The sequence below is a fragment of the Harpia harpyja genome, chromosome 1, assembly GCF_026419915.1.
Source record: "Harpia harpyja isolate bHarHar1 chromosome 1, bHarHar1 primary haplotype, whole genome shotgun sequence".
Taxonomy (NCBI): domain Eukaryota; kingdom Metazoa; phylum Chordata; class Aves; order Accipitriformes; family Accipitridae; genus Harpia; species Harpia harpyja.
Window position 1 is genome coordinate 12,758,912 of NC_068940.1, and position 13,740 is coordinate 12,772,651.

At 38.1% G+C, this 13,740-nt stretch overlaps 1 protein-coding gene across 7 annotated transcripts in view; it reads right to left on the reverse strand.

The window, feature by feature from the left end:
• Nucleotides 1-13,740, reverse strand: part of FARS2 (phenylalanyl-tRNA synthetase 2, mitochondrial) — a 250,378-nt gene that overhangs the window by 183,425 nt on the left and 53,213 nt on the right. For 6 of the 7 annotated variants that reach the window (XM_052779215.1, XM_052779162.1, XM_052779286.1 and 3 more), the window contains 2 exons: nucleotides 10,661-11,294; nucleotides 148-307 (listed from right to left, as the gene is read on the reverse strand). In XM_052779215.1, the coding sequence (XP_052635175.1) occupies nucleotides 148-307; nucleotides 10,661-11,278 (778 nt within the window). In that variant the 5' untranslated portion in view covers nucleotides 11,279-11,294. The remainder of the gene's footprint in view (nucleotides 1-147; nucleotides 308-10,660; nucleotides 11,295-13,740) is intronic. The other variant, XM_052779361.1, reaches the window with a different exon arrangement.

Sequence of the window (13,740 nt, forward strand, 5' to 3'; positions counted from 1 at the left end):
TTAGAAAAAACCCACATGGCTGTTTCAGTATACGAGCTGTCACCATCACCCCTAAGCCTCCTGTTTTTATTATGCAGCAAAATGTTTCTCTAAAGTCCAGATGCTTACAGCCATCAGCAGACCAGGAAAAAAGGTGCAAGAACCTACCATCACCAAAGATGTGAGTCATGAGCTTTGTGAGCACTTGCTTCAGGTTGAACTCCACCAGCCTCACTGCCTCCATGGTGTGACACTCTTGCTTGTGTGCAGTGCGATGACCTTGCTCAAACAACTGTAAACCTTCACCATCTTTAATGTTGGAGAACAACTAGAACAAAACCACAAAAACACCAGTATTTTGCATTAATGACTTTATCAACAAAAACAGAGAATGAAGTTTTATTGATTTAAGTGGGAATCTTACCTGCTAAGTCTGCACCATGAAAAGCTATGTAAAGACTGTGACTTTATACAAATTCTGTTCACTAAACACAGAGATAAATCATCACAAGAACAGAAATATTCGAACAATAAGATTTGTTTTATTTCTGTACCAAATCTTCAAATAATATGATTAGCTACAGGAAAATACTAATTTATAAAGGAAACATCTCTTTTTTTTCCTGATCCTGTTACTTTGAAATTTATTCTGCAGAACAAAGTACACTGTACAGTATATGTAAATTATAACCCCCAAACTACAATACACAATGGCATTCATCACAGCTTCAACTTATTTTAGTAACTGAATGATGTAAAAGAAGTACCAAAAAACCCAGCACTTTTAAAAAGCTGTAATCAAATGAACTTTAAAAAAAAAAAACAACCCAAACAAACCAAAAAAACCAACTAAACAAACAAAACCACCCACAACCTGGCAGTTTAATGGGACCTTCAGCTGCTTATATTTCATTCATCTTGGGTACAGTTTATTTGTTTAAGGACTAGCATTTTCCTGCATTTTCACACACACAGCACCTTTCTGTGTACAGGAATTTTGTCTATGGGGCATGGTCTTGGTCTGGGGTTTCCAGATAAATTACAAAGCACAGGCGCAGGCTGTATTTGGGATGCAACAGGCTTGCTCTTCATGTAGAAGCTGCTCCCCACATTTGCTGCAAGTTGAAGATTTCTGTTTCCTGTACATCCCCATATGTTTCTGGCCAGGCGATCTGGACAGATACATACCAGCAAATCTACATCCTCTCAGAGAGACCAATAAACCACTGTCGCCAAGCCATGTCATTGGAGGCTCTGTGTCTTGGGGAAACAAGTAGGCAGTTTTACACTCTAAAGAGAATTTTTGTTGGAAAACCTTATAGCTGTACAAAACCCAACTCTGTTAAGTCTGGAATGTACAGAGTGCTAATTGTGAAAGTGTTTCTAGTGCCCCTTCCTACCCCTCCTACTCCACCTTCCCACAGTCAACCAAGTACACACAGAGAGAAAAAACACGCATTGAGATTTTCTTCACATTAAGCCTCCCAGCATAACTAGCTCTTACTCAGGAGACACCACGAACAGTGTGTAACCTTAACAACTCACGGATGCCCACAGAAGTTGTTTTAATTGCAGTTTGATGCCTTCAGTGCACTAAATGCTCAAAAAAAAGTTTAAGTGAACCTCTGGTAGCCTACAAGTGCTGGGCACAATTAATTAAGACTAGCTTCTAGCACGTTTCATACAGACACAATGCATGCAGAAGGAGTCTGAGTTTAGATAGCATGCAAACTAGCAGCAGAATGGATTGAAAGAACAAAAAAAAAATCCCATCAGTAGCATTTAACTTTGTATTGCTAGTCAGAAGGAGACTTGGCTGGCAGATTGAGAAAACACCTCTCAAGTTAATCTCCTTAGTGTGCTGCAGAAAAATACAAAATAAAAAAGGAAAAAGAGAAATCCATCAGTCTAATAAAAACGCCTTTACTAATCAAAAGGCAGCAGCTTGACAAAGCTAGGTATTACAATTTTAAATAACAGACTCTTTATTCAAGTGCTCACCTGAAAGATTAAACCCCCTTCTTCCTACTACCATTATTTCTCCACTGGTTGGAAGAAGCAGATAATACTCACCCTAAAACTAATTTACTGTCAGCAGGGCAGATCAGTCATCCAGCATGTGGTTTTGAAAACCAGGGGGTATTCACAGAGACCAGCATTAGCCTAGGGAGGTTAATCATCTTAGGCTTATGGGGCAGTCAATGGACAGACACAGGGTCCCTCACACAGGAACCTGCTCTGAACTACCCTCTACAGGTAGGTATTTTTTCTTTCTATTGACAGAAGAGACTACCCTCAGTAAGCCAGAAACACCCTTCAGGCCAAAGATTTTCCCCCTTTGGACTAGGATACACTGTATTTACACATAGCAGATGTATTTGTTATTCTCCTCACCCACAGTGTTTTAGGACATGAAACTCTCTTCTTCCTTTTCCCCTTCATTCCTCCCTTCACCCCCCAGCTTAAAACTAGTTCCTCAGACTGCTGCAAGGAACAGATAGTCTGGACACTGCCTTTAAAATACAGCATTTGCATCAACAAGTACATAGAAGTACTTTTCCTTACCACTGTATTATTCCTGAAGTGTTCATATTGCAATTACCGTCTCAAGCAAAATTCTATTTTAGTAGATTATATCAGATGCGGCAATAAAATATGTGCAAGAACCATTAGAGTAAATACATTTAGTCATACCACAGCCCTCTAACCTGCCAGCCTCTTCATCCTGCCAAACCAGCCATATGCACCATCTCCTTATCTGTGCCAGGACAAGTGTCCATGCAGCGGTGCACTGAGCCAGGCTGGGAGGTAGATCTGGATGAGAAGTAACCAGGGAGAACAGAAGAAACCGAGGGACATGAAAACAGTCAAATTCAGCTCGGTAATCAATTCTCAGCATACTGGTGGCACTGAGACACACAGTGGCACGTGGGACAGGGCTGGGCCACTTTTGGCACAGGGATGAATCTATGCCAGTTTGCACAGGCTGTGAAAGCACAGCCTTAGGGGAGTCCCCGAAAGACAGGTAGCGGCAAGGCAACAGCCCCCCTTACAGTCAGGCATACCTGACATACTGAGACACACTTTGGTATTCTCCATAGAGGCTCCATCAGCTCCTGTCAACTCCAGCACAACAGTGGACAGGGTTCTACTGAGAAAATAAGATGCCTTACAGTTGTATTAATATTTATTCCCTTCTTTCCATTCACCAACACCACTATGTCAATATCAGCAGCTTTAAACTGATACACCAATTTCACTATTACAATGATTGAACTGTGTGCTAAGTACATGTGCTGGATTAGAAGCACTTCAACATTTCTATATACAGAAAGCCAAGAAAGTCAAAGCTTGAATAAAATGAAAAATCACTCAGTCACTCCTTTGTGGTGTCAATTATTCCCAAGCATATATCTGAGCAAATAGAGAAAATCTAACAGTCTTACATATAACACTGACACGTCCAAGATGCCACAATTTCATGTACATTTATTCTTTCAGTGCAGACTAAAATGAAATGCACTATTTTATTGTATTAAATATGATCAGTTACTACTACTACCAGAAAAGAAACTTCCTGTAGCCATAAATTGGGCCCCTAGGTGTCTGTCTAGTGTAAGGACAAGAAGTTTTTTCTTTAAGTGAAGGTGTGCAAAACATTGAATATTGTGTCATCATGCAGAAGTTAATAATTACCAGGATTTATCAGCATATCTGACTGATGCTGCATTACAAAGGAGAAGGCAGAAAGGAATTGAAGTGACCCTACCACGCGGCATGAAATTTACTCACAACTTAACTCCTAATAAGAATAAAGTCAAATTTGGTAACACGTAATGGTCAGAAGACACTGGGGTTTAATTGGACAAATACAAACAGAGCTATGCTCCTTTAAAAGTACTTCATGGTATTTCTCAGCCTGGCACAGAGGACAGAAGTCACATGTGTGATTTCAATGAAGACCCCAAAATTTCGTCAGTCACTTGACAGACTTTTTTTAATCTCACATCACTTCATTATCTTTATGTTTAGGATTCAGTCCAAGATCAAATGTCTCTTTACAGGATGGCATTCATAGTAGGTTTCAGATCAGAAAGATCTGTAGCTACATCCTGTCTTTCCGCAATGCAGTTGTGTATTCCTCCTGCCAGTCATGCATACACCAGCAATTAAGATAATGAATACATAATGCTCATGTACTTATACTTACAGACAAACCAGCACTTAGGACTAGTTCTACATGAGGATCTGCATGTGGCAACACTCAGCCTTGCCACACTGAATACATTTTGACTCACTGGCCCTGATAAATATCCCTATAAATGAACAAACAGCTGCACTCTAAATCCACTTACATATAGCAAACCATTTCCACAACGTATTAAATGTGCTGTAACAGTCAACCGATGGATCAGGAATGATGAAGATGATGCCACTTGAAGACCGCTCATCAAAAAGAAAACCTAATGCCAGTCCCAATCAGCCTCCAGGACAATGAAACTTGTAAACCTGCACCCCCATCCAGGCAGTTTCAGGTGCCAAAGACATACACAGCCCATCGTCTGCATGACAGAATGCTCTTTACTGCATATAGATAAGCATTTGTTTGGGGAGAAAGTGGCAAAAATCACTTCAAGCAACAAGCTTGCAGAAGGTCACCTTAATTCTGAATCCTTCCATTTTCAGTCCTCCAGTTACAGAAAAGAAAGGTTACTTCTATTTGGTTTTTTTTTTTAACCCAATCAAAGTGTTTCTGAAAAAAACCAAAATCATCACCACACGTAAGGGAAAAATGTACAGATGTTTTGGAACAGCAAAGAAAAAGCAACACTGCTACACAGTTGTCAGTTATAACGAGACATATATGATAGGACTCAGACTTCTGTTCCAGTGGCAACAGAAATTCTTTTATTTTTAAGCACCCTAGGCTTCCCAAATACACTTGTAGACATTTTGCTCTTTTTTTTCCTGCACAATTTAAATATGACATTGAATGAATTTAACTGCTTTATTCTGAAAAGCATTGTTGGATTTTTTTTTTTTTAGCTGGATGAGACAAAGTTTGAAAAAATATTTTATATAAAGTCATTGCAATAAAAGATGCACTACTGGCTTCCAAACTTTCTAGACCATGGACCACTATGAAAATCTCATGGACCTTCTGATGCCCTTTGCTGTCAAATTTTCAACTAAAAATAACAAAGAACACAATGTGTGTCCTTGGACCAGTGAAGCTCTATTTATTATAGCATGATTTATACACCACAGCTTGGAAAATACTGAATAATACAACATTCACAACTCGGGTAGACATCCGCAAGAGTGAAGTCAGTCCCGCCCGAACTAGCCAGGCCCTTTATTCCTACCACTCAGCCAAATTTCAGCTTCAGGAATAAATTCACCTCAGAATATTCTAGCAAAGTAACACTGCTCTTCTTTTTCTTAACATAGTGGATCTAATTCAGGTGCTCCTGCTCCTGTATGCTCCTCCTTACTCCCTGAGAGAAGGGGGGCCATCTCTCAGACTCCTTGGGACTGATGCATTGCTCACAACCAACATCTCAAACACCATCCCAGAGGCAGCAGCACCTGAAACTTATGGAGCTGGGTGTCTCACCAAATGCATGCAGCTTGCACCACTTCCCATGCCAAGATGTGCTTAAGATGCGGGAACAGCAACAGCTGGCATGCAGTGGTATCATCAAGATATGGCACAAGCATGGATCCATGTAGGGAGATATGTGGTAGACATCCATCCTAAGTTAAAAAAAAAAAAAATCTATTTCATCATTTGCCACCTACAGAAGAAAGTGCATGGATCTCTACTTCAATACTATTAACTCAAAGCATCCAGGAAATCCAAAATTCCCTCTGATTCACACATGCTATTACATGATAGGAGATAAAGGCCCTCACTCAGGGGGACTGACGCACCAATCCGTGACTCTTCACATCCATCTCTTCTGGCTATGCAGTCACTGACTCCTCACACAAGCCTTAATCCTCACCAGCTGAAGAGCATCACCCAAATTGGAAGAAACACACAGAAAAGGGGATTTCCGGAGGCTCATTTCAGGGTCTTGTATCACCCCTGGACGAGCATCTCCCTATCCTCAAGCTGCAGAGGGCTAAGAGGAGGACCTTTCCTAGGCCACTTAAGCCTTTTTAAGTATTTGTTCCTTGGTGCCCAGCTAAACATTGCTATTATGATTCCCAGTTACATACACAAAATATTCTCGCACATACAGTAAATGCTCCAAATCACTCTATATAATAGGCTGATCCCTGAAACACTATAAATTTATTTAAATTCCTTTACATATGAGGATTAAAAAAAGTGAAGACAGGAAGGAGTTTTCCTTTGATACAATGTCAGAACAGAAGCACAGTGTCCAAAGCTGCAGTAACATGGGATTTTGGAGAAGTCAAACCTAATTACACTAGTCTTGCAAGTGAAAACCTAGGATGGCACACATTGATTAAAAAAAAAAAAAAAAGAAAAGAAAAGAGTAAACAAAAATGTAGGTCAATCAGGTGTTCACACCTACCCCAAAGCATAAGGAAAAGGATAAAAGCAACCTTTTTTTTTTTTTTTTTTAACAATATACAAGGAATATGGCCAAGGTACACATTTATGAAAAGATGAGAAAAGGAGTATGTATTTATATGAATAAGAGAAAATCTACACTTCTATTACCTAGGACAAGAGTCTTTATATTTCAGGATATAAACACTATGAAGTTACAATATCGAAATTATTTTGCAATTATATATACTGCTTTGGAGGAGCAGTCCTTATTTTTAACTGGAATATTTACAGTTTTCTACTGTATGCTAACAAAAAAGTTGCCATTTCCACCAAAAATATTTCAATGGCAAATAAAGATGTATCCCTACTACTTCTTCACAGTCTCCCTATTTATAGTTTTCAGATGTTAGCACAAACGAGCCTGATGAGAGCATCATTTCTTCATCTGAACAATCTGGTATTGGCCTCCATTGGAACAAGGTTACTAAATTAAGAGGAGCAATTCCTATGTTTTCACATCTGTTCCCCTTAAAATTCATGTATAATTCAGTACAGACTATAAAATACCTTATGAAGTCTCCTTCCAATATGTAAACATTATTTGTTGTCAACTGAAAAATGTTCTGCGGTTGCCATTGGGTTTATATTGGCTCCCTCTGCCGGCTAAAATGCACAAAGTGTAATTTAGTTGATATATTTTTTTTCCTCTTTTCCATAAATTGTGGTAAATAGAGAACTACACCAAAGACCACGGCACAGCACAGAAATAATTTCTTTTATAATCCACTCAGGAAAGTTTGCCAGTTCAAACCTGACTACAGCAGTATGAATATTGCCAACCCAAAGGATTAAAAAAGAAAAAAGCCATAGGCCATAGAAGGGGAAAAAAAAAAAAAAAAATCTATACACCCTTTAGAAGTAAAGCAGGCATGCTGGAGGAAGAGAATACAGAAGAAATACCATTTGGGGGTACTATTTAAGAAGAACAGTTCATTTTGTGTCCAGAATTTTGAAGCAGATTTGGGAAGCTGCTTTGGCACTGGTTTTAACTATTTCTATTAATTAGTTTCTAAATCTTCTATATATTGCATTCAGGTAATAATTACCTAAAATATTTTTAAATATACTGAAAACTTGTCTAAATAGATTTTCAGATGTTCTTTGATAGCAGTCCAAGGACATTTTTAAAGTTTATGGGAAATTTCAGCATGAATTATTCTAACTTTTAGCAATGAGTTAGTTTGGAAGATGGGAATTTGTTTAGCACTTTAATATCTGCATTCATACAAAGCTGCAGAAAAGCATCAGTTACGTGCCCATCATTGAATAATACATTACTTTTCTCTTATAAAAATAATGAACATGAAAATAATGAATCATGAAAAATAATATAGCCAAAAAAGCAAATAGCTCACAAGTATCTCAGAGTAAAGCACTAAAAAATTGCCAAACTGACGTGCTTTTTGAGCTCTTACATCCAATCAATTGATTTTAACTTTGATATACTAAAGGTTTCAGTCACAGGGCAGAAGTTTTAACCTAGCCTTGACTACAGAATTTGGTATTTGTAAAGGACAGACGCTTTTCTACATTTTCTACATCTTTCTTATCCTGCCCAAAATTTCAGCTGAGGATGAACTGACCTTTTTCCCCCCTCCCAAACTGAGATGAGTTGTCAAATTCCTCTAAATTCAAGTTCCTATAAAATCACTCTAGGTTTTGTTCTCACCCCCCACAGTTCTGTGGTCACTATCACTGGGAAGATGACAAATGATAAATGTATAAATCAAAAGGACAAAGAGCAGTAAACTGACTACAGCATATAAAATTATTGTATCGGCCATAAGATGAAATGTAGCCAGGGCTTGTAGCTAACAGTTTTTCCCTTAGTATCAAAGATTCTTATCTTCAGTACTGTGCAAATTTCCTCTCACCAGAGACTGCAGTCTGGTTATGAATGAAAAGTCTGAGGTGAGGGTAACAGGCCCTGGCATTCACACACTTCTACTCAGTGGGTTACAACTTAAACATGGGTATAAATAAAGGAATATAAAAATATTTCTCTCATGTAGTATTACCTCCACTTAGTCTTTGTTCCCCTCAGACAGTTCCTTCTGGAATTATTTAAATTTGGGTTATTTTGAACAGGCATCCAGAATGTAAAACACAGAAACAGTCCCCAGTGAAATTTCAGAATTGCACATTCAATTTTTTCCACAAGGCTCTTGTGATGATGCCTGTAAAAAGTTTTACATATTGCAAGACCCTATCGGTATTTAATCTGCAACTGAAGCAAAAAAGGATGCTTTATATCATGCTCAAGTTTAGAATTTATGCATGTTGCCCAATAAACAAGACTTTACACATTGTACACCATAGCATTATTCTTTCTTCATCAGTATAGAAAGTCAACTGGACTTTCATTCTTTAGAGAGGCAGACACATTTTCCAGCATAAAGCTAACTTCAAATTCATCAGCTATTAACATTCTCCAATAACATCTCAATCATTTTCTTGGGGAAAAAGAAAGAAGCAAAAAAGAAACAAGCAACCTACAATGCAATGAATCAAATTGTTACACATCGTGTATTTCTACATAGATGGTGTCAGTGAACATTTCTGTAACATTCTTCCCAGTTATTAAAATCCTATTATTACTATTATTCCTCTTTTTAAATTTGTAGAGAAGAAAGAAATAGTCTGTCATTAAGACCAAAATTTCTTAAGGGCCATATTCATTAACAATAATTTTGATAATTAGATCAATCACACCTAAGTTTGCAGAAATTCCATCCTGCAAGAGTGCCAATGTTACAAGTTTGTGGCAGATAAAATTTATCCATCTGAATGCCTGAACTCCTGCTTAAGTAAAAAAAATTTGTCATGAATATAAACCATTAAGAAGTGGCATTTTCTTAATATAGTATTGTACATTTTTCTCTTGCACATACCCTGATTGTATTCATAAACAGGGCTATGGGAAAAGAACAGCAAACAAACAAGATTGGATAAATCTGCAAGATTTCCATTTCCTGGTTACCAAAGAAGCGGTTGTAAGCTGTATTTGACACCACATAGCTCACAGGACATCAGCAGAAGCATGTATTTTTTCCAAAGTGGAAGAAGCAGTGGCCACATGGGGTGGGAAACACCAGTGCAGGATGCATGAACCCTTTCCACCAGTGAGAAAAGCAGTGCTCCATAATTACACCAGTTTTCCCTCAGGCATCCAAACCCATCAGGCTTCCCTGCCAAGCTCCTGTCACCCACTGGCAACCAAATTAAGAATAGTCTACATCTCAGCATTATTAGAATAAACTAGTTTTAGTTATAGAAATGTGAATTTGGCAGTATTGCTACAAGCATACACAAATTATACAAATCAATTACTATTTGGAAAACAAACCGGCTTATATTTACCACTGATCAATGATACAGCAGAACACTTAATGACACCCAGGCATTTGCAGAACACGCACACTGTACCAACGAAATATATGAACTCAAGAGTCTTGGACATCTACCTAGAGCTCGTTAGCTGATGCCTCTGGACTCTGATGAGTTTACTGTGCATGTATCACACACCCATAACTATCAGTTGCAACAGATGAAGCCTTCAATGCAGCTTTAGGATAAGATGAAGAATGAACAATTCATTAAAAAAAGACATTCATTTACAGAAGGTTGGAGCTATTAAAAGAAAAAGGATGACAGAATAAAAACTGCACTCTGGATATAGGTGCAACAATTCACATCCAGGAGTCCTTCAAGCATCAAATATGGCAAAGTCTTTGGTGAAGTGACCTCACCAGAAGAGACTTGTGATAGAGCTACAATTGAATCGTGCAGATCATTAGCTGAACAAGCTGTTTCCTTTAGATAATGTTTTATTTTGCTAGCTTTCAAGAATATTGTCTTTCCATTCTTTCCACATTTTTCTGGGGAAGTTTTAGTTGTCTTCAAATTCAACCTTTTCCACCTCTATTTTTCCCAAATTAAAAGTATTACTACATGATCAATCACTTGACCTTTATCAACAGTATAACACATGTATTGCTGTAATATGTTTACGTGCATGCACTTTGCTTACAGCAAATACAAGCTCATGCAACTTACCCAAAATCTCTTTCACCCCAACTAGAGAATTCCTACCTCATGACAGGAGAAGAGGCGAACTCCTTCCATCTGATGGAAGACTGGGTAGTGGGTGTTATCAATTGTATCACGGCGGTAGACATCTCCCACTGCCAGAAAGGCATCTAGGCCGGAGTGTATCAAGTCCCACTGATGAGCCGATGTATGTGCTCTTAGCATGTGATCACGATTCAAGTAATAGTTATCCTCTTTCCTTCTGCTGGCATGGGTTTGTGGGATAAGCAAATTATCAAAATTCTGCTGTACTGTAACCACCGGAGAAAGACCGTCATAGACAGAAAAGAGCGGAGTCCCACGACGTCCTATATATTGTTTGTAAAAGTGGTCTTTCACCTGCTCCTTGATTAGCCACAAAGGGTGATGCTTTTTGTTGTGCAAGTTCTTCCCCACCTTGGAAAGAATCTTTTCTGTGACATTGCTGTAGTCATCTTGAGGATAAGCTTTACCAAGCAGTTCCACAGTATTTGAGCAGGGTGTGTTGGCACCAAAATCTGAAGGTACAGACTTGGATGAAGAATGCCTTGAATGGGTGGGAATTCCTCTTACCTTTACTTTTGGTGATAAAGCTGTTTTAGAATACTTCGCTACTCTCATGAATTTCCAGATCATTGCCATTGCAAACTCTTATGATCTAGAGAAAGAAAAACAAACAAACAAACAAACAACTAAGTTAGGAACTGCAACCTTGCTGCAGGTATTGCTAATATCTCAGGGATAAGTGAAATCCAAATGTCTGCTTGATTAATATGACAAAATTCCTATTATAAACCACTATTTTGACTTCAGAGGAGGGAAAATACCCTTGTGATCAAATTTCAGCTGGAATATCTTATTTAGTTATCAGTTTTCTGCATCACTGCGTCAGTATTAATGACTCTAGACCTAGCCTTAACCCCATTCCAGATAATGCTACTGTCTACAGATGAATAAACATCAGGCCTTCTTTGAAACAGTATTTTTCATCTGGTTAAAATACAAGGCAATAACTGAATACTACTTATGCGAAACTCAGAAATTTAACAACGCCCTTCGGCAATCAGGGTCTTGCTTATAATAAAACCCCAAGCATTAACTTATTGTTGTATCATGCCCCTCCATTAGCAGAAGCAATGGAAGGCGTTCCACATCAACCAGATGCATGTGGCACACACTGTGCAATCATTGCTGATTCTTACTTAATGCCAAATAAAACCCGTTTAACCTTTCAAACCACTGAACCACTGTGAAAAAACAGATGGCCAGACCACAAGGCATATATTTATATATAAACAGCATATTAAGTTCACATGAGTATTGCACAAGATTCACAATAAAGGCTCCACATAGTCAGAACCAATGTTAGCATCTTGGGGTGAGCACAAAATCCCTTTTCTATATGTTCCCAGAATGGCTATTTTCATGACTTACACCACCGTACCGGGCAGGTGGGCTTGCCAAATACCAGGAAGGTGAATGAAGTGATGAGATTCTGAAAGATGCCTGAACTGAACAACTCATTTCCTATCCAAGGGCCATCTTTACACATCTGCCCTGTTTACAAACAGGCTTTGTGCTTCACGGGTACACAGCTGCATTACTCTGTAGCGTTCAAAGAGATAATTCCAAAATCGGGAGTTTTGAGTATCACAAGCCCTTCAGTCACTCCAAATGCATAAGCCCATTCTGAGATGCAAAATCACTTGAAAATCTATAGTTGGGCTTCACAAATATTAGCATAGGTTCCATTAAATAATTAAGCATTACAATTTGCTTATTACAGAATGGGACAACAGAGGCATTAGAAGTTACGTGACTGGGGAAAGGCATCTGCTCCAAACAACAAACTGGTTTGTATTTCTCTATGAACCAAGAAATCCAGGGCCACAGGTTTCCTGGGTGAAAGAATTTCCTGGGTGAAAGAATTTCCTGGGAAAGTCTTAAAGAAATGGGGAAAGAAAGGACATAAGCAATGAACAGATCACAATCTTCCAGGGATAGCTTTCCAAATTTAAGCTAGGATTACAGTTTCTGGCTAGCTTCCCACATGACCGTAAGAGAAACAAGTATAAAAAAAGAACAAACAAGCTAAGATTATTTTTCATACTCTTAAGCTCCATATATATATATATATATATGCAAATCGAATAGACACATTCTAGAATGCAGAGTCCCCCCCAAAATGATCTGTAAAAGATAATGGGTATATTCATATCTGGCTTCCTTTCTTCTGACTTACACCTGGATGTTCTCTATAGGTCTATTTCCTGACGTAATTGTATCTCAATAAATCAAAAATAAAGACAAGTTGGGTAGTCAGAAATTAAATTTGGCAGGCCAGAGTTAAAATGCTAAATATTTGGTTTAATCCTTTTTCTGGTTGAATATCTTAAGAAAAAGGAGCAGCTACAGCTTTTATCTAGTTTTGAAACTTTTAAGAAGGACTTTTTTTTTTTTTAAGAGTTTGCAAAACTATTTCACCAAATTAGTTCTTGGGCCAGTACTGATAAGGTTCTTCCATAAATGAATTTACACACACCCACCAGAAACCCCTCTGACATAGACTAAACAAGGGATAGCCTTACATTTTGAAAGAGGCTCCATTTTCCCGAAACATACATTCTCCTTCATGGAAAGTGAGTTCTCGTTTTCAAACAGCTGCTTGAAATACCCAGTTCTAGTCAGATAATGAATTCAGCTTCCCTTAAGTAAATATCACCATCTGCCCATACATTTCTTTTTCTAAAAAATTCGATTCAAAACTTATACATAACTGTAATGTATGAAAAACTCTCGTGACTTAATCGTGAGTCTCGTCATGTTTGCTGCTTTCCTAAATACCAGTCCTCTGAGAATCAGACAAGTGTATGAGAAGTTTAATTTTCACATAAACAGTTCTTCTCATGATTATAACTTTATGGAAAAAGAAGTTGGAACATGAACCATAAGCTCATGGTGGGGAGGGCACTTTGTTTATTTTAAGACTCATGATTTTTAAGGGAGACTGTAATGTATACATCTCTAAGGGCTTACCTGATGATTTTTCAGTATTTGTAATGAGCAACAATGCTATCAGTTTCTGATAGTTCAGAAATGCTTAT